The following is a 20731-nucleotide window of genomic DNA, read 5'->3' as shown; positions in this document are numbered from 1 at the left end:
AACCACTAGAAGTGTAAATGCAGTTATAACTTCCAACCCAGAAGAGAAGAAAGGTAGGGAGGGTGATAAAGATTTCATCAACCCGACAGCAAGCAGGCAAGCTGAAAATACAAGGAAAAATAGCACCGGAAGTGGAGGCCACAGAATCAGATGGTATAAACAGACATACCAGGCACGCCCCAGATATACCAGGAATCACAGCAGTAGCACCGTGGCCGGGCACACGGCCATCCCGCTGGAGAGTCATTTTTAGCCTTCCTTGCACACAGCGTGGCCCCGGGACCGAGTGCTTGTGGATGAGATGCGAGTGCGCGCAGGGGGTGCCAATCCCAGGCTGGGGCCTCCGAAAGCAGGGGGGTGACAGGCGCACAGCGTATCGAAGGGAGGAGAGCGGAGCCGCATCGAGGGGTGCCGGGCGTGGGCGGGTCCTTCTCTTCCCTGGCGGGGCCCCTGGCTCACTCCTCAGCAGTGGACACAGTAGAGCTGGACGCTGCCACTGATCCGGAGCTCCCGCAGCTGCTCCAGGACCTGCCGGTGCACGCCGGTGGCCCCCAGGCCCTGCCCGTTGAGCGCCAGCTTCAGCCCTCCCTCCTGGCACAGGAGCAGCACCTGGAAAAGGACAGGCGGGCCCTGCGGGCTCCCAGACGGACAGACAGACAGACAGGCGGTGCACTGCCTGCCCGATGCCCCACCCAGCAAGCCCTCCGCTCAGAGGTCACAAAGACGGGAACCGTAGGGCGCCCGGTGGTGGGAAAGGGCAGGACTGGGTGCCCCGCTTGTCACCAGATCACTGTGACCTTTCCACAAGGATCGTCTCAGCCCTGGGCCTCAGTTTCACCCTCTGTGGCGGCTGCGTGCCCTCGAGCAGCGGGCTCAACCCTGGCTGCACTTTGGAGTCATTAGGGGGGCTTTTTCTTTTCTTAAATAACACCAATGAGGGTGATGGGCATGGAGGAGGGCGCCTGTCGCGATGAGCACGGGGGGTCGTATGGAAACCAGTTTGACAATAAATTTCATCTAAAAAAAAAAAAATAACACTAATGCCAGGGGCAGCCCCGATTAATTAAATCCGCGTCTGGGGAGTAGGGGGTTGAGAGCCGTGGCACAGATGTTTTCTCTGGCAGGCTCTGGCGCCAGCCCCGCATCCTCCACCCCTCCCCAGGACGCACCCCTGGCTCCCCACGGGAATGCGGCTTTCGGCTCCCGCCAGACGGGATGAGGCCGCTGGGCTCGGACTGACCTCAAAAAATCGCCGGGGGTAGAACAGGAAGGGGGCCGAGATCAGCTTCTTGCACCCCCAGGGCGCGATCCAGGCCAGAGTTCTGTCTGCGAAGGAAGCCCTGAGCGTCACAGGAACGTGAGCCGCCTCGTCCCGCAGGCTCAGCGTGAGGCTGCAAGAGGGGGTCGGAGAAGGGGCCGCCCCTGAGCTGTGGCTGCCGGATCCTGAGGGGAGGGGCGGATGTGGGAGAGCAGCTGGAAGGTTCGGCGGCCCGGAGGGGTGGGGACACCTGAGCACACCTGCAGCCACTGGCCGGGGACCGCGGGGGAGCACGTGACCTTGTCGGAGCCTCATTTCCCCTTCGGCAAAATGGGGATCGTTATATCAGTAGTCGCCAGTATTCACCAGTATTTACCATACGGCAGGTGTTGCCTTAAGTGTTTTGAAAATAGCTATAGGGGTTAGAGCCAGGCTACCCGGCTTCAGCTCTGCTCTGGTACTTTCTAGTCCTGCGAGCTTGGGCAAGGCACGGTCTCTGTGCCTCAGTCTCCTCATCTGTAAAGTGGGGAGAAGAGTACCGTACCTGCCTCATGAGTTGTGTGAGAACTGAGTTAACATAGGTAAAGTGTGAGAACGGGACCTGGCCCGTAATAAGCACGCGAATCACATCTATTGTTTAGAAAATACTACTATGGGGGCGCCTGGGGGGCTCAGTCGGTGGAGTATCTGACTTCAGCTCAGGTCATGACCTCACAGTCTGTGGGTTCGAGCCCCGCATCGGGCACCGTGCTGACGGAGCCTGGAGCCTGCTTCGGATTCTGGGTCTCCCTCTCTCTCTCTGCCCCTTCCCTGCTCCCGTTCTGTCTCTCTCTCTCTCTCTCTCAAAAATAAATAAGCATTGGGGCGCCTGGGTGGCGCAGTCGGTTAAGCGTCCGACTTCAGCCAGGTCACGATCTCGCGGTCCGTGAGTTCGAGCCCCGCGTCGGGCTCTGGGCTGATGGCTCGGAGCCTGGAGCCTGTTTCCGATTCTGTGTCTCCCTCTCTCTCTGCCCCTCGCCCGTTCATGCTCTGTCTCTCTCTGTCCCAAAAATAAATAAACGTTGAAAAAAAAAATTAAAAAAAAAATAAATAAGCATTAAAAAAAATAAGAATAAAAATAAAATTAAAAATACTGCTATGTAATACAATACCTATCTCATAGGGCCACTGATAGGAACAAAGGAGATAACGGACGGGAGATCTAGCAAGTACCTGGCACACAGGAGGTGTCTTACCGCCTACTGTTAGCTTCTCCGGAGTCCTCTCAGAAATCCTGTGCCTGGAGGCTCATCGGCCCATATAACCGACGGGGACAAGAAGTTCCGAGACTGACTGGTACTAGTAAGAGCTGTGGGGCTTGGCGCTGCGATGCGAACAATGTAGGACGCCAGATCTGGGGGGATTCCTGCCGCCTGGCGTCTGCCCCTCACAGGGGAGCCAGATTCTGTCTCATGTCTTGGGAGCTTCCAAAGTCACCTTTGAAACAAAACCCCCGAAGCTGCTGGTGACTGACCCCTTAGCAGGAGGCGGTTGACAGTTGGGAGGCCAGGATGCCCGTGCGAGGGCAACGTGTGGAAAAGGGATCCTGCTGGACCTGGGCCAGGAGGACGCCCCGTACATTTCCAGCCTTGGGTGGGGGCCGGCAAGGGCTCACCACTGGGAAGAAGCTTGGAAGGCAGGGACCCTGCCTCCAGCCCCAGACCCTTGCCCCTGTGCTTCCCCAGAAAAGTCTTTGTCTTCCCATTGGCCTAAGAATTCAGCGTTCCCACCCCAGCTTGGCCCTATCCAGCACAGCCCCAGGCCGGGCAACAGGCTCCCCCCCACAGACACCTAGAGAAGTTCTGTGGAACCTCTTGGCAGCTGTAGCCACACCCCCACAGCCTCAGGGATTGGGGGGAGGGCTGGAGAGGAAAGGACAGATGTTTAATGCAGGCGAGTTCCATTGCCCTCTAACTCCTACTCTCTCTGTCCAATTCAAGCCACGGTCGCTTCCAGAAAACAACAGTAACGGCCAACATTTGTTGCAGGCTTGCTAAATGCCAGGCACCGTGCTATGTCTTGATGTGGGCGGCCCATGGCTGAAGTGGCCTGGAGAAACGTCCAGGCTGTTCCATCGTGTTCTTCGACTTCTACTGTGGTCAAAAGTTGAGAAGGTTTGTACAAAAGTGGCGTCCAGCTTCTCTTTTAAAATAATCAGAAGATCTGGCATGAGCGGGTCTATGGAAATATTCTTTCCACTTTGCCTTCCCAGCCCAGCGCTTCGCTATTTCTGTGACCTGTCAGGCCTCTGAGGGCATGTGAATTCGATGTCCTTGAGAAAGAGCAGTTAAATGACTTGCCGTGTCACTAATAATAACCATTTGACTTTTCATTGGTTGCATTTCTCTACACCAACAATGAAGCGGCAGAAAGAGAAATCAAGGAATCGATCCCATTCACAATGATAGTAAAAACCAGAAAACACCCAGGAATAAACCCAACCAAAGCGGTGGAAAATCTGTAAAACTGAAAACTATAGAACTATAGAAAGCTTGTGAAAGAAATTGAAGACGATACAAAGAAATGGAAAAACGTTCCATGCTTATGGATTGAAAGAACAAATATTGTTAAAATACCGATACTACCCAAAGCAATCTACATATTCAATGCAATTCCTACCAAAATAGCACGAGCATTCATCACAGAGCTAGAACAAACAATCCTAAAATTTGGATGGAACCAGAAAAGACCCCGAATAGCCAAAGCAATCCTGAAAAAGAAAACCAAAGCTGGAGACATCACAATCCCGGACTTCAAGCTATACTACAAAGCTGTAATCATCAAGACAGTATGGTATTGGCACAAAAACAGATCCATGGAACAGAATAGAGAACCCAGAAACGGACCCACAAACGTGTGGCCAACTAATCTTTGACAAAGCAGGAAAGAATATCCAGTGGAAAAAAGACAGTCTCTTCAGCAAATGGTGTTGGGAGAACTGGACAGCGACAAGCAGAGAAATGAACCTGGACCACTTTCTTACACCAGACACAAAAATAAGCTCAAAATGGATGAAAGACCTAAACATAAGACAGGAAGCCATCAAAATCCTAGACAAGAAAACAGGCAACAACTTCTTTGACCTCGGCTGCAGAAACTTCTTGACATGTCTCCAGAGGCAAGGGAAACAAAAGCAAAAATGAACTATTGGGACCACATCAAGATAAAAAGCTTCTGCACAGCAAAGGAAATAGTCAACAAAACTAAAAGGCAATGGAATATTACTCGACAATGAAAAAGAATGAAATCTTGCCATCCGCAACGACATGGATGGAACTAAAGTGCATTATGCGAAGTGAAATAAGTCAGTCAGAGAAAGGCAAATATCATATGATTTCATTCGTATGTGGAATCTAAGATACAAAACAGATGAACGTAAGGGAAGCGAAGCAAAAATAATATAAAACCAGAGAGGGAGACAAACCACAAGAGACTCCTAAATACAGAACAAACTGAGGGTTGCTGGTGGGGCGTTGGGTGGGGGGATGGGCTAAGGGGGTGAGGGGGGTGAGGGGCATTAAGGAGGGCCCTGGTTGGGATGATCACTGGGTGTTATATGTAAGGGAGATGTAAGTGATGAATCACTAAATTCTACTCCTGAAAAAAATATATATTTGGATTCAAAAAAGATAAAAAATTAAAACAGATCATTAAATCTCAAAAAAAAAATATAAATGACCATTAGACTTTGAGCTAGGATGTAAAGCTGGTGTCATGTCTCCAAGTTTTGTTGGGGAGGGTGTTCCTCCTATCGCTGGGAACTCTTTCATTTTCCCTTTATGACGGAGACGATCTTTCTTTTACTTCTGATGGGGAAACTCGGGACTCCAGCCTCAGAGAGGTGTAGTGACTTCCCCAAGAGCACATAGTTTATAGGAGGCAAAACCAGGATTCCAACCCAGTTGTGCCAGGCTGTGGAGGTCGGTGCCCTCCAGGGCTGTGTTGCCAGCCTGTCCCAGAGCTCGCAGGCCTGATCAAGAGCGTGCAGGGCAACAGTCTAGTGAGGTCAGTGCTTTAAAAACCAAAACCAAAACAGAAAGGGAGAATACGGGGCACGCTCCTTCCTCTCCTGCCCTCCGCGGAGACAATTGTGCCCCTACCACATTTGTGGAGCCCTTACTATGTGCTTGGCACAATTCTAAGCCTGTACCCACCCCTGAAGCTGGCAGTATTATGACCACTTTTTACAGACAAGGAAATTGAAGCCCAGAAGGGAAAAGAAACTGCCTTGAGGGTGCACAGGGAGGAAGTGTCCTCAGCAGAAGTCACACCCGGAAGATCTGGCCCGGAAAAGTCATGAAATCCAGCGTGATTCCAGCAAGAAGGAAAGGAGACAGGAAAGGAGGAAAGGAGGGGAGAAAGGAAGAAAAGACTAGTCTGGCTCGGAGCCCTGGGGTTTAGGGAATGGAGCAGGAGCGCCCCCTGTGGGAGAGGTCAGGCAGCGCCCGTGTAGTTCGTGTGTCGCTCCAAGCTCCCAATGCCTCCTCTCTGGGGCGCCCTGGGAGGTGGAGTTTGCCCTCCGGGTCTCAGCCTGAGCCTTTAAAGGACCTTTCCCGAAGTCCCAGCTGGGACCTGCGACGAGAGGCTGGTTGGCCCGCCCAGATGTACCGGCGGGGAAGATACTCCCAGCACTGGGGCTGTCGGGGCCACGGAGGCAGCCTGAGCACCTGTCCCAACCACAGACTCAGCGATTGAGCGGTGGTGTTGGAGACGAAAGAGGAAATTCTTGCAAAGCTCGTGCGTGGCTCAGAGCTGCTTCTCTCTCCCTCCCATCTGCATACTTACTCCTTTGGCTCTGGCAAGACCAGCCCCCGCAGTACGATCACCTGTCCCGGCCAGAGACCCTTGGGAAGGGCCCGAGAGCAGGGCACCTCCTGTAGGGGGACGGAGATAAGTGAGAAGGGACACATAGAGGGGCATGGAGAGGGCTGGCGCCCCCCAGGGGCCGTGGAGCCCTGGAGCGGGGGAAGTCTGACCTTGGGCCTGCAGCCAGGAGAAGACTCAGCTTTGCTCATTTATTAAACACCTATTGCATGCGTGGTCTCCTGCGCTCGACTCTCCCTGGCCCTTCAGGGTAGAGCTCTGTGGCCACCCCCCTCTCCCGCGGTCCGAGCACCAGGTATGTCCCCCAGCGCTGCACCCTGAATTGTGATGGCCTGTTCACTGCTCTGTCTCCCCCACCAGCCTGCGATCCATTGGAGGGCTGAGACTGGCTAGTCCCTCTATCCTAGAGCCTCGCACCGGGCCTGGCACAGAAGAGTATCAAATAATTGTGTGCAGAATCAATGGAGAAAAGACAAGAAGTGGGAGCCTCAGCCGGAAGCAGCCTGGCCCACCCGCTGCCCACAGGTTTCTTCTATAAAGGAAGGGGAGACTTTGGTGCTGAGGCCATTTCCCACCAGGGCGGGGGCGGGGGTGGGTGGGGGGTGCCCTCCCAGGACGACACCTCCACCAGACCCAGGCGGGAGGTCACTCACCAGGCTGGGGCTCTTCAGCAGGAAGGGCTGTCAAGGGAAGAGAAGGGGCATGGAGATCATGTGGTGTTTGCTCGGTGGGAGAGAGCCTCTTAATATTGTTATTAAGAATTGAGGGCATTTGGGGTTTATCTCTCTAAAGACAATGCAGGTAAATGATCGGAGCCCCAGGGGGCGCCCTCTTGGATTCACACATCAGTTCTGGGAAAATGGGGAGGAACCGGAGAGAGGGTCTGTCATTCACTTATTGTGTGGCCTTGGGCCTCATCTCCCCTTCTGTCCTGCAGGCCAACCCCAGCTTCCTCCCCGGGTTGGGAACAGAAAGCAGCCCCCCCCCGCCCCGCCCCCCAGAGGGATCTTCTGATGGCCATACTGGGCAGCCAGCCTACCCCACCCATCTTCCCAAGCCACCCCAGCTTGGACTGGGAGAGGAAAGGCCAGGCTGCCTTGGGATTGGAGTGGGGCCAGCGGTATCCATGGCAACCGTGCAGGGACCGAAGGGGCAGCTGGCTCTTATCAACCAGGTCAGGCCAGGGGGGAGGAGGGAGCTCAGTGGCTCAGCGAGTGTGGCTGGAACCGCAAGGGCCGACCTTGCTCCCCAGAGACTCACATATCCGACCGGATACTCAATGCCGCCCTCTGCAAATGGCTGTCAGGAAAGAGAAAAAGCAACACACGGGATTTTAATTTATTTTTTTAATGTTTACTTCTGTTTTTAGAGAGAAGGACGGAGCGCGGGCAGGGGAGGGGCAGCGAGAGAGGGAGACACAGAACGGGAAGCGGGCTCCGGGCTCCGAGCTGTGAGCACAGAGCCCGACCCGGGGCTCGAACTCACAAACTGCGAGATCGTGACCTGAGCCGGCGTCGGACGTTTAACCGACTGAACCGCCCAGGTGCCCCTCGGAATCTGCATTTTTAACAAGCTCCTCGGGTGCGAATGGCATAGCTAGCTGCTGTTTGGGCCCCATGGTGCCAAGTGTCCGAGTGATTCATTTCCTGGCCGTTGCTCTTGGGTCCCCTTCTGTGGTCCCCTTCTCATCCCGCTCGCGTCCCACACCTTGATGGCCCCCTTCCACCTTGGTTGTAACTGGTGTGACAGGGCCTGTCTGGGGCGGCAGGGGGACCTGGGCCTGTCCACGCATCCACTTGGACGTACGTTGGCCCCAAGGGAACTCACGTTGATGTTCAGGAACCCAACGGCCTCCACCAAGATGTCACCAAATATGCCCAGGGTGTCCACACGGGACAGCGGGAGCCGGTAGCGGTAGTGGAGAAAGTGCTGTCCGTTCACGCTCACCTGGAGGGACGGACAGAGAGCGCAGCAGCCCTGGATGCACGCTGAATTGATACGTGCCAGGCCACGGTGGGCACCCTCATCTGGAATGTCCCTCATTTAACTTGACATCAGCTCTAAGAGACAGGCACGATTTACAGACGAGGTGCCCAAGGGTTTGGGGAGCTTAGGCGACCTTCCCGAGGTTGCACAGCTGGAGGACGGCAGATCTGGCCTTGGAACCAATGCACCTCTCACTGTCCCTCTGTGTCCCTCTGCCTGGGACACAGCACTTTCCCCATGCTGTTCCCCATTTGCCCTAGCGGCCCCAGCAGCCCCATCCACAGGTGAGGAAGTAGAGGTCCAGGAGGCCGCGTGACCCCTACACCCCAGGGCCCTCCGTCCACTGCTGGCTCCCCCCCAGCTCCCCTTTCCCCCGGGGAGGTCAAGGTCCTGGCATCTTTCTGGCAGGAGTTCACATCAGCGGTGAAAGCCTCGAGGTGGAGCTCTCTCTCCCTGCCCCCTGCCCGCTCTGCCCCTGCTCCGCTCCCCTCCCTGGTGGGGACCCACCTCATCAGAGACGCGGTGAGGATTCAGTGAGCTGATATTGAAGGGCTGGAGCAGAGTCCTGCACAGCGCAGGCTCTCTCCAGGTACTTGCTATGACCGTGGCGGTAGCGCCCCCTGAGGGTCAGGCACGACAGGGCCTTCTTGCTGCCCCACGTACCAGGCCGTGTGGGCCCAGGGGCAGCTTGGAACTGGGCTTGGCGGCTGCTTGGGCCTCTTGGTTCTCAAGCCCTCCCGGCAATGCCCCTCAACGCAGTGACCCGGGGCATCAAGCTGAAGGAAGGAGGAGCGGAAGGGCATCGCCGTGTCTAGCAGGTTCTAGGCCCCGAGGCCCACCCCCTCCGCCCTCACCTTCATTTCCTCATTTCCGAAGAGAAAGAGGATGAGGAAGCTGGCTCCTCTCTGCAGGCCCAGGCGGGGCCACCGGGCCTCGGCCTGCCAGCGCTCGAGGTACAGGGTGTTGCAGATGACGTGGGGCTTGGTGGTGTGGAAGCGAGGGTTGAAGTGGATGGCGATGTCCGGCCGGGGATGCACGCTGCAGCCGCACTGGAAGTCTACCTGGAACCTGGTGGGCACCCCTGGTCAGAGACCCCCAGGGACCCCGAAGGCAGAGAGGGGCCGCCAGCTCCCCACGGAGCACGCCCTTACCTGCGTGCGTCGAGAGGGACCACTCCCTGGAGCGTGACCATCTTGCCTGCACGCAGGCCACCGAAAATTGTCGTCACGTAAGGAACCACCTGAACAAGGGGGAGGGACCTATCCGTACGGGGTTGGAGAGAGGGCTTTACTAGGACCAGGTGGGTGGGGGGAGAAGAGGAATGAGACGACTCGACTCTCCAGCCCCAAACGGAAACCGCCCTCATGGAGAAAAATCAGTTTTCTCTGAAAGGTCTGTTCTCTTCCACCTTCTCCCCTTTCCTGGACCTTCACATGTCAAAGCCACGTTGCCCTGGGGAGGCCGAGTTCAGTTCCATCGCCCCCTTGGAGCACCAGCCCTGCCCCTCTCCCCAGCTCCTCGGGCACAAGCCCAAGCAAGGCTTGCCATCTGGATGCCTTGTCCATTGGATGCCATCTTGGCCTCTAGAAGCTTGGTATTGGCTTGGTATTGGCAATGGACAATGGCCGTGTCCATTGGATGCCATCTTGGCCTCTAGAAGCCTGGTATTGAGGTTTCTTGAGGACCGTTTACTGGCCAGAGCCCCGAAAATGGGGGCGGTTGGGCGGGCAGAGGGATGGACAAGTTGGGACCTTGATATAGACGCCTGGAGAGATACCCAATGGTGGCCCTGCCTTCCTTCCCAGGCTCACCTTTCCCCACACAGAAGCTGTGCGGAATTCCTAAAACATACCACACAAGTTTCCCGGTCCCTACCTTTTTGGGCCTGCTTCCTGTGCTCTCCCTCCACGCTGTGAAATCCAACTTGACTTTCAAGGTTCTCCGACACCTCCTTCTCCAAGCATTGTCCACTATGGCGCCCGAGTTTTCCCTTCCCTTCCCTGCTGTTCCCAGCACACTTCACTCGCATGGCTGGCTTGGTGGTTGGCTGGCTTAAAGGGAGACCAGGGGCCCGGGAGGCCCAGGCCGCTCAAAACTGAAGCCCTGTCTTCCCCTTCTGTGCTCAGCACCTGGCGGGGCACAGCATGGGCTCTGAATAGGTGTCGGCAGAACGAATGTGAACATGTAGCAGCTCCGCGTGGGCATACGTGTGTTCTCCAGCTCCCAGGAGCCTTTAGAAGCCCGAACCACCTAGAAGGAGCTGAGCCCCAACAGTGCTGCCCTCCAGGCAGGAGCTGGCAGCGTGCAAAGAGGGGAGTGGTCGTGACCTGGGCAGCGGCTGCCCCACAGCTGACCGGGCTCAGCACCTCGGTCCCTCCCACTTCCCAGGCTCTGGGCCTGGCCTATAACTAGGGACCTGATGCAGCTCTCCTGGGGGGAGAGGGCCAAGTAAAGAGAAAGTGATAATTAGTGCTCAGTGAGGGGAGGGCAGAGTGTGCTGGGCGGTCAGCCTTCCGTAAAGCAGGGCCAGACTTCAGAAAATCTGCATGGGGGCGCCTGGGTGGCTGAGCTGGTTAAGCGCCCCACTCTTGGTTTCCACTTGCGTCACGATCTCACGGTTCGTGAGATCGAGCCCTGTGTTGGGTTCCGTGCTAACAGCATGGAGCCTGTTTGGGATTCTCTCTCTCCCTCTGTCTCTGCCCCTCCCCACCTCAAAATAAGCAAACATTTAAAAGGAAAACAAAAAATAGAAAATCTGTGAGGGCACTGAGCAAGAGGACGAAGTGAGGGGACCCCCATGGCCATCCCTGAGTTGGATAACCTGACTCTCTTCCAGGCTGGAGAGGAGAGTACCCTAGGTACTCAGTGGCTCCCCCCCAGGGGTACTACCCCGGAGCCCAGAGCCTCCCAGCCCCCTGTCTTGCAGCAGGAGCACAGCACTGACTTCCGGCAGGCTCTACTGCTTTTAAAATGTGAGGACCCTGTGAGCTCAACGATCGTTCCCACCCAAATGGGAATTAGCTGGTCAGCTACTTTGCTAAGCTCAGGAGGGCCTTCCAGAGTCCGTGGGCAGGTGCAGGGGGAGAAGGGCCCAAGATTAAAGGCCTCTCCACCCACCGCCGGGGAGTCGGGCCCCGCTGGGGTGGGGGGAGCCCCAAAACCTGGAGATTCCAGACCACAGTGGCTGCTCACCGGGTGGAAAACTGGTGGCTGCAGGATGAAGTTGTCGGGAAGTGGGTCCGGTTTTTCTCCGGGTGACATGGGGGTGGAGGGCCTCCAGCTCGACCTGCTGATCCGGATTCCAGGAGCCCTGCCCCCACTGACTCGCCTGCCCCCCGGCAGGATCCTTGGTGCCAGGACAGCTCTCCCAGCTGTTAGCCTCACCTGGCCCAGCCGGGCCCCGGTGCCTCCTGGAGCCGGCCTGGGAGGGCAGGTCCGGGCAGCGGTCTACCCCTGGTCCACACCCCAGCTCCAGTCCCACCGCCTGGCTTGGGGCTGGCAGCAGAAATCCGAGTCCAGGAGCAGGAAGCTTGAACTAACTAAGCAGCTGGCCAACCAGCTCCCTGCCCCCACCGTGTACACCCAGGTCTGGAGCACAGAGCTGTCGCAGAGGGAGGGCAGAGGCCGGCTCTTCTAAGGCCTCGGAGGGTTTGTGGTTTCTGGGGCTCCCATGGGAGCTCTCCCCAGTCAAAGGCAGGGGTGATGGTGCACGTGGCCAGGTCCCCTGAGAAGCCCCGCCCCCACTTCTTGGCCACCATTCCGTGGCTTCCCATTCCCTACTCCCTTCCTGCCATGAGGTTTTCATCTCTTCCCCTCGTTTCCCTGCCCCTTCCTCCACTTTTCTCCCTTTTGCAAGATTACAGTCCCTTGAGGCTCCATTTCGGCTTCGGCTAAAAATGCCAGGGCCCAGCTGCGGTCACCAGAAAGGAGGCAGGGGATGGGAGAAAGGGGCAGAAAGAGAGGGGCACCCCTTGAAGCTCAGAAAAAGCAGCGAGGTGCAGAGGGCGGGACCCACCCTGTGCTGAAGGGAGCCTGGGTTCTCACCCAGCCGCTGCTGTAATGTGCTGTGTGCCCTAGGACAAGTCACTTGCCCTCTCTGTGACTCCCTTTGCTCATCTGTATATTGAGCGACTCCAGAAGAGTGTTTCCACGGGAGGTCTGTGTCTGGGGGGTGCGTGGGGGGAGGGTCGGATCTTTATCAAGATCCCCCAGGAATCTTTGGACTAGAGTCGCTCCAGTTCTGGTTCAAATTCCAATAAAGCCTTCCCTCTACAAGGCAGCACAATCTCTCAACTTAATCTTGAGTTGGGAGGTCCCAGGATCCGACCACGCCGGCAGCAGGGAATTCTCTGCAGGACCAGGCTGGGCCGAGGCTCCAGGGCGCCTTAGCGGAGGGAGGAGTCAGCCGCTGCTCTAATCCAGGGGCAAGTGCAGGGGCGCCTCTGGGGAAAGGCATCTCGGTCAGAGCCTCTCAAGGGCGGCAGCAGTGTGGCTTGTTAGCAGGCTCGGTAGAAATGCAAACTTTCAGGCCCCACCCCAGACCTACAGGAGAAGACTCTGGGGGCAGGGCTAGGGCGCAGGAATCTGCATTTGCACACGCTCTCCAGGTGACGTTGATGCATGAGAGGCACTCACTGTCTTAGGGCTTAACTGGCGGGGCTTGGGGTGCAGAGCCAAGAGCCTTGTTCAGATCTTGCCGGGTAGGAGGTAGGAGGAGCTGGGCTGCTAAAGGCGCTTTGCCTTGGGAAATTCGATCAGAGGGTCACCCTCCCCCCTCCCCCCTGTGGAGGAGAAGCCGAGGTGGAGAGTACTGTCCTCGTCTGAATGCAGAAGGAGGGTGTCTTAGTCGGCCTGTTGTCCCTGCTTGCACAACAGATGTTTATTTTCTCACAGTTCTGGAGGCTAGAGGCCCAAGATCAAGGTGTTGGAAAGGATTTTTTTTTTCCCTGAGACCCCTCTCCTTGGCTTGCAGGGGGGTCGCTCCTTGATCTGTGTGTTTGTGACCTAATCTCTTCTTGTAAGTGGTCCAGTCATCTTGGATGCTACTCATAGGAACTCACTTTACCCTAATGACCCTTTTAAAGGCCTTTTGTCCAAATATAGTCTCATTCTACAGTTACCGGGGTTAGGACTTCAACATAATGATTTTTGGGAGCGGAGCACAATTCAGCCTGGAATTCCTATAACCGGTGTCACCCTGGACCCCCAAGACTGAATATGAGACCCTGTTGGTCTGTCTGGGGGTGGGAGAGGGAAAATCCCTCTTCCTGAGCCAGAGTGAGGGGAACTTGTGGGGGAGGGGAAAGGGCTGCTGCTGACCCTGACATTGAACCCAGAGGGGCTTCCCCTGCCCCAGGCTGGTGGCCCCCCACCCCCACCCCAGCTCCCTACCCCTGGACTTTTCCCTCAGAGCACTTACCATACTCATCATTCTATATTGGAGAATCGTTTAATGTTTGTCTCTCCCCCCCCCCCTCCTTCCTGACTATACGTTCCATGAGGGCAAATTTATTCTTACACCCTCAGTACCAAGCAATGCCCGACACCGAGCAAGTGCTCAAAATGTATTTAAAGAATGAATGACTGTAACAAGCTGTGGTTTATGGCTCCTGTCCAGCTGCCACCTCCTTCTCTGTCGCTTCCCCAGCAGTCCTGGCCCAAGCAGACACTAGGCACATTTTCTTCTAACTGGCTGCGGATTGTAACCCGAGGCAAGTTTACCTAATTATCTATGAATAACCAATTCGTAGCCTGGGAAACTTAATCCACGGTCAGGGACCTCAGGGTTCCTCACTCTCCCCTGTTCTCTGATCCAGCAGCTTCTTTCCCAATCCCTTCCACTGAATGGGTGTAACTCTGGGCCTAGGGAGGGACCAATGCCCAGATGAACCTATTTTGCTCCACATCTTAGCCCTTTCTTCTATCGGATTCCCTTTCTAGGTCACTGGGAACTCTCATGGATCCTGTTTCTCTCGGGACCAGCGTGGACCCATCCTGGAACGGAATGGGGGGATGATGAGCAGAAATCTGGGAGGAAGAATCCACAGAATGAGACAGGTGGCTGGATAAGGAAGATGAGGACAAGGAGCCGGAAAACAAACGCACAAACAGACAGAAGACTCCAGCCTCTTGAACCAATGGATTGGGAAGAGTCTGGTGCATTAATGGAAAAACAGGGAAGCTGTGGGTAATCTGGGGTGGGGGGGGGTGTGTGAGCTGGCTGGTTCCAGTGGAGACCAGTTTGGAGGACGTGGGGGTGCAAGAGTTGGCCTGGATAGAGCCTGGGCAGGGCCTCTATCAATGTTCGATCAGCATTTATTGAAGGAATAAAGATGCTGTTGTCTGGAAGCATGTTAATACACTCTGGAGAAAACAGTTGCCATTGATTCTGATTCTCTTTTGCCCCGTGCGTTTTCATGGTCGCGGCCATTTTGCATGACCAGGTGCGGTGGCTGTTAAAAGGGAGCAGCAATCACTCTGGCTCTCAGGGAGCTTCCAGTCTAATTGGAGAGACAACACACCCTTGGAGGGGAGAGCCAATAGGACAGAGCCTACTTCTTTTTCTCCCAAAGAGATCATCTGGACAGAAATACTGTAAAACGGAGGGAAAGAGCAAGCATTACCGGTAACCTCCGTAGGCTAACACGACACTTCTCGTTACTTTGACGTATAGCCTACGACCCTTCTTCCCTCCCCCATGGAACATAAGTTTATTGCAGAATCGCAACCTAAAAACTTGATGTAGCTTGATTTTTATTCCCAGCCATGGCTCTGGACCATGTATGTTGACTCCCTCTTTCCCGCGGGGTTGCAGACCTCATCATATCCCAGACAGTTCCTGTCACTCACCAGTCACTTTTGGCTACTGGAACTCAAAATAGTTTAGCACTGGTCGTCAACGGTTGGTGACATCACAGAAAGATACAGAAGCAGACATATTTACTTCCTGATGGAAGGACACATGGACGCTAGTGGAATCCTCTGGAAGAAAAAGTCACCGAAGCTGAATTTGATTGAGTCTCTATACTTAGTTACCGGTGTCTAGGAATACAGGGCATGAATGATTGTATTGTACAAGACAAATAACTCTGGTTCTCTGGGGTTTGTTTGTTTTTTTTTCCCCTCTAAATATGGAACGCTTCACAAATGTGTGTGTCATCCTGGCACAGAGGCCATGGTCATCATCTCAGTATTGTTCCAATTTTAGCATGTAGGGTGCCCACGCCAGCATCCCCGTTACTTCAATGAGAAAGTTTCAAGGAAGAAAAGAGGTGGAGGAGAAGCCGGTAAGATTGGAGGTTGGCAAACGTTTTCTGTAAAGGGCCAGCGAGTAAATATTTACACTTTGAAGGCCATAAAGTCTCAGATGCCACAGCAACGACACACCCCTGCCCTTGTCGTGCGGAAGTTGCCAAAGACGGTCTGAAAATAAAGGGTTTTTAAAGGTGAAATAAAGGGGACTTAAAGGTGATGTTTAAATCAAACATGGATGCTGAAAGTTGGATTTCATATAATTCTCGCGTGACACAAATACTCTTCTTTTTTTTTTTTTCAATGTTTTTTTTTTTTTTTAATTTTTGGGACAGAGAGAGACAGAGCATGAACGGGGGAGGGGCAGAGAGAGAGGGAGACACAGAATCGGAAACAGGCTCCAGGCTCTGAGCCATCAGCCCAGAGCCTGACGCGGGGCTCGAACTCACGGACCGCGAGATCGTGACCTGGCTGAAGTCGGACGCTTAACCGACTGCGCCACCCAGGCGCCCCTTCTTTTCTTTTTTTTAAAAAAATTTTTTTTAATGTTTATTTATTTTTGAGAGAGAGAGCATGAGCAGGGGAGGGGCAGAGAGAGAGGGAGACACAGAATCTGAGGCAGGCTCCAAGCTGTCAGCATGGAGCCCGATGCGGGGCTTGAACTCATGAACCGCGAGATCATGACCTGAGCTGAAGTCTGACGCTTAGCCGACTGAGCCACCCAGGCACCCCAAATACTCTTATTTTCTAAGTGGTTTAACAATAAGGGCGCCGGGGTGGCTCAGTCGGTTAAGTATCTGACTCTTGATTTCAGCTCAGGTCATGATCTCTTGGTTCATGGGATCGAGCCCCACGTCAGGCTCTGTGCTGACAGTGCAGAGCCTGCTGGGGATTCTCTCTCTCTCTCAAAATAAATAAATAAACTTTACAAAAATCTATAAATGATATTTTTGTGTTTAAAAAAATTTTTTCTTGTAATGTTTACTTATTTTTGAGAGACAGAGAGAGACAGAGCACAAGTGGGGCAGGGACAGAGAGAGAGACACACACAGAATCCAAAGCAGGCTCCAGACTGAGCTGTCAGCACAGAGCCCCATGTGGGGCTCGAACCCATGATCCACGAGATCATGACCTGAGCCAAAGTCGGACGGAAATCGACTGAGCCAACCAGACATCCCTATAAACGATTCAACAGTATATAAAGCCAGTTTTAGCTCTGAGGCCATACGAAAACAGGCAATGGCTGGATGGCAGTTAGAGGGTAGTTGCTGACTCCCACTTTCACAAAAGGAAATTAAGAGGCACGTCCCCTGGTTGTAATTTATGGATCCACATGGCTTAGGGCTCAAACAAAAACCACGTAAAAAAACATATAAGCAAAATCAGGGAGAGGGAGACTTTGGCTATTTGATGACATTACGGAACTGCTAACATGTCTTTAAATGTGCTAACGGTGCCGTGGTCATCTTCATTTTTAAAAGATTCCTTATCTTTTAGACATATGTACTGAAATACTTACAGATGGAATGATACGGCATCTGGCATGGGCTCCAAAAAAATCTGGTTGTTGAGAGGAAGTTGGCGGGGGTGGGGGGGGTATAGATGAAGCAAGACTGGCCATGCACTGTAAGCTGGAGAGGCTGGGTGAAAGGTTAGTGGAGATCCATTATTCGGTTTCCTCTGACTTTTATTTTTATGTGCACGTTTCCATAATAAAAAGTAACAAAAGCAAGCAAAGCCCTAAAATAAGTAAGAAAACACCCGACCAAGAAAATCAACCAAACCAAAAACCACAGCTCAGTGTACAGATTTGATCGCGTGTCCTAATTCACCTGGGGTGAGGTGCATGGCCTGAGGGCCTGGGAGCAGAGGAGAGTGTAGACATCACCGCATGTGGGGGCAAGGAGGAAGGTCAGAGTTGACAGGCCCCGGGAAGCCGGGGGTGGTCTGTGGACTGTCCCCAGCTCTGTGCCATTTCAGTCCTAGTGCTGAGGCCTCTGCTTATGTGGTCTCGGTAGACAGAGTGCAGGCAAAGTTGCTTTACTCCAATACTCTGTCATCTCTGAGGACCTCTTCAGAGAGGCACCCGGGTCTCCCTTGGGACCCTTCTAAATTTTTTTTTAATGTTTTTATTTTATTTTTGAGAGAGAGACAGAGTGCAAGCAGGGGAGGGGCAGAGAGAGAGGGAGACGGAATCTGAAGCAGGCTCCAGGGTCCGAGCCATCAGCACAGAGCCCGCTGCAGGGTTTGAACTCACGGACTGCAAGATCATGACCTGAGCCGAAGTCAGACGCCCAACCAACTGAGCCACCCAGGCGCCCCTGGACCCTTCTAGAAGTAGGAGTCCTTCCTCTCCCAGCCGTCCAGTCCAGTTCTTGCCCCCCCACCCTTACATTGTTTCAGAGGGGTGCTTAAGATATTACTTTTAGACTTTGAGCATGCATGTTAAAATTTCAAGGGCAATTGGGGTGGCTCAGTCGGTTGAGCGTCCGACTTTGGCTCAGGTCACGATATCACGGTTCGTGAGTTCGAGCCCCGCGTCGGGCTCTGGGCTGATGGCTTGGAGCTTGGAGCCTGCTTCCGATTCTGTGTCTCCCTCTCTCTCTGCCCCTCCCCCATTCATGCTCTGTCTCTCTCTGTCTCAAAAATAAATAAACATTAAAAAAAATTTTTTTTAATAAAAAAAAATTTCAAGGGCAATAAATAAAAGAGTAGAGTGTAAACTTCCAAATGAGTAGAGGGAAACATGTAATATACCTAAGATCAAATCTTTACGAAGAGTAATATAAAGTTTGTTTCTTTATTTTGAGAGAGAGAGAGATGGAGACTCCCAAGTAGGTGCCATGCTGACAGCGCAAATGAAACTCATGAACCATGAGATCATGACCTGAACAGAAATCAAGAGTCGAATGCTTTCCCGACGGAGCCACTCAGGCGCCCCCTACAAAGAACAATATGAAACTTCATCGAAACAGGTTAAAGGAGACCTAACAGATAGAGATCATATGTAATCGTCTGGAAAACTCAATTTTGTAAAGATGTCAAAATCGCCAAGCTGATTTATTGACTCAATGTGATTTCTTCCTTTTTTTTTTTTTTTTTTTTGTTTATTTTTGAGAGAGACGGAGTGTGAGCAGGGGCAGGCAGAGAGAAAGGGAGACAGAATCCGGAACAGGCTCTAGGCTCTGAGATGTCAGCACAGAGCCCGACATGGGGCTCGAACTCACAAACTGTGAGATCATGACCTGAGCCGAACTCGGACGCCTAACTGACTGAGCCACCCAGTCAATGTAATTTCAGTCAAGATGTCGACAGAGTATTTTGAGCAATTTAACAAGCTAATATTTATGGAAGAGCGAAAGCCCAAGAAGAGTCAAGAAGCTTCTATGGGGGGCGCCTGGGTGGCGCAGTCGGTTAAGCGTCCGACTTCAGCCAGGTCACGATCTCGCGGTCCGTGAGTTCGAGCCCCGCGTTGGGCTCTGGGCTGATGGCTCAGAGCCTGGAGCCTGTTTCCAATTCTGTGTCTCCCTCTCTCTCTGCCCCTCCCCCGTTCATGCTCTGTCTCTCTCTGTCCCAAAAATAAATAAACGTTGAAAAAAAAAAAAAAAAAAGAAGCTTCTATGGAAGGATGGGGGGGAGGGAAGGATCTCAAGATAACCACGTATCTAGATTTATCATAGGGGCACCTGGGTGGCTCAGCTCAGTCGGTTGAGCGTCCGACTTCAGCTCAGGTCACGATCTCATGGCTTGTGGGCTCGAGCCCTGCGTCGGGCTCTGTGCTGATGGCTCGGACCCTGGAGCCTGCTTCAGATTCTGTCTCCCTCTCTCTCTGCCCCTCCCCCATGCACGCTGTCTCTCAAAAAATAGACATTAAATAAAATTCTTTTTTAATTTAAGATTTATCATAAAGATATAATAGTTAAAATCCCTTGATAGTAGCACAAAGTCAGACACATCGACCAGTGGAATAGAATACAGTCAACAATATTCTTGCTCATTCACCAAAGCCTGAGGTGTGACAGAGGTGGTCTTGCTCATTACTGGGGGAAGAAGAAACTATCAGTAAGTCAGGCTGAGGTAAATCATATGGGGATTATTCACATGGGGAAAATCAGTTCCAGACAGATTAAGTGAAAAGGACAAAATTTTGCAACTTTCACAAGAAAATAGAGAATAGTTTTCAGACCTCAGGGCGAGGAAGGACTTCCTGGAAAGACACAGAGTGCTAACCACAAAAGAAAGGACTGATACAGTCTACTTCATTAAAGTTAATAATATCTCCTTATCAGGAGACTTCAGAAAGAAAGTGGAAAGATAGGCCATTAACTGGAAGAAAATATGAAAAAAAAAACAAACAAATACAACTCACAAAGATGAGCATCAAAGACACAAAAATGGCTTCTACATATTAATAAGAAGACAACTCCAAAGAAAACTGGGCAAAAGACACAAACAGGCACTTTTTAAGAGCGGAAATCTAAGTGGTTATACCTATATATAAAGGTTTCAATCTTAGTGATCAGTGAAATGTAAATTAAAACTTCTAGTTTAAAAAAAAGGTATTTTTTATAGGAATAGAATCAAGCCTCTCCTTTTTTTATTTCAAAAAAAATTTTTTTTATCATTTATTTTTGAGAGACAGAGAGAGACAGAGCATGAGCGGGGAAGGGGCAGAGAGGGAGAGGGAGACACAGAATCAGAAGCAGGCTCCAGGCTCTGAGCTGTCAGCACAGAGCACGACAAGGGGCTCGAACTCATGGACCATGAGATCATGACCTGAGCTGAAGCTGGATGCTTAACCGACTAAACCACCCAGGTGCCCCAAACCTCTCTTTTTTTTTAATTAATTTTTAAATATTTACTTTTTTTTTTTTGAGAGAGAGAGCATGTGAGCAGGGGAGGGGCACAGAGAGGGAGACAGAGGATCTGAAGCAGGCTCTGTGCTGACAGCGGAGAGCCTGATGTGGGGCTCGAACTCACGAGCCATGAGATCATGACCTGAGCCGAAGTCAGATACTTAACTGTCTGAGCCACTCAGGCACCCCCACCCCCCAAAAACACAACTTCCAGTAAAACTCCTTCGTAAAATACTATTTTACATCCACTCACCTGGAAAAAGTAAGTATGACAAAACTAAGTGTTGGTGAAGATGTAAACCCACAAGAATTCTTACACACACCGGTAGAAGTGACATTGGTACACTCAGTGGGGAACACGTTTTAGTATTCTGTTGTAAAGTTGAATATGTGCATACCTTCCCAGGTGCTACGTTCTGTAGAATCTCTTGCGTGTGCACACCAGGGCACAGTTTGGGCTCTTTTCCATGGTTTCGAATTCCAAATGAGAAAAAAGGACCAAGTGGCGTTATCACTG

General features: G+C 52.7%; 1 protein-coding gene and 1 non-coding gene across 2 annotated transcripts; both read right to left on the bottom strand.

Annotated features, from left to right (window-relative positions):
- Window positions 1–462: 462 nt before the first annotated feature.
- On the bottom strand, window positions 463–11422 carry LGALS12 (galectin 12). The gene is made up of 9 exons (XM_047072508.1): window positions 11300–11422; window positions 9259–9347; window positions 8962–9175; window positions 7949–8068; window positions 7382–7420; window positions 6775–6801; window positions 6083–6171; window positions 1241–1391; window positions 463–609 (listed from the first exon to the last, which is right to left on the bottom strand). Exons 1-9 carry the CDS (start codon window positions 11366–11368, stop codon window positions 463–465), a joined length of 945 nt encoding a protein of 314 aa, XP_046928464.1. The 5' UTR covers window positions 11369–11422.
- Window positions 11423–15231: 3809 nt separating this feature from the next.
- On the bottom strand, window positions 15232–15342 carry LOC124506531 (U6 spliceosomal RNA). Its single transcript, XR_006960790.1, has one exon. It is a non-coding gene; the product is annotated as a U6 spliceosomal RNA (small nuclear RNA).
- Window positions 15343–20731: the final 5389 nt, after the last annotated feature.

This window comes from Lynx rufus, unplaced genomic scaffold, assembly GCF_022079265.1.
Source record: "Lynx rufus isolate CCGP_SWC_20201006 ecotype Redwood Valley unplaced genomic scaffold, mLynRuf1.p SCAF_9, whole genome shotgun sequence".
In the NCBI taxonomy this organism is placed as follows: Eukaryota; Metazoa; Chordata; class Mammalia; order Carnivora; family Felidae; genus Lynx; species Lynx rufus.
Note: the sequence above shows the minus strand (reverse complement) of the source record. Positions and strands in the feature narration are given on the sequence as shown.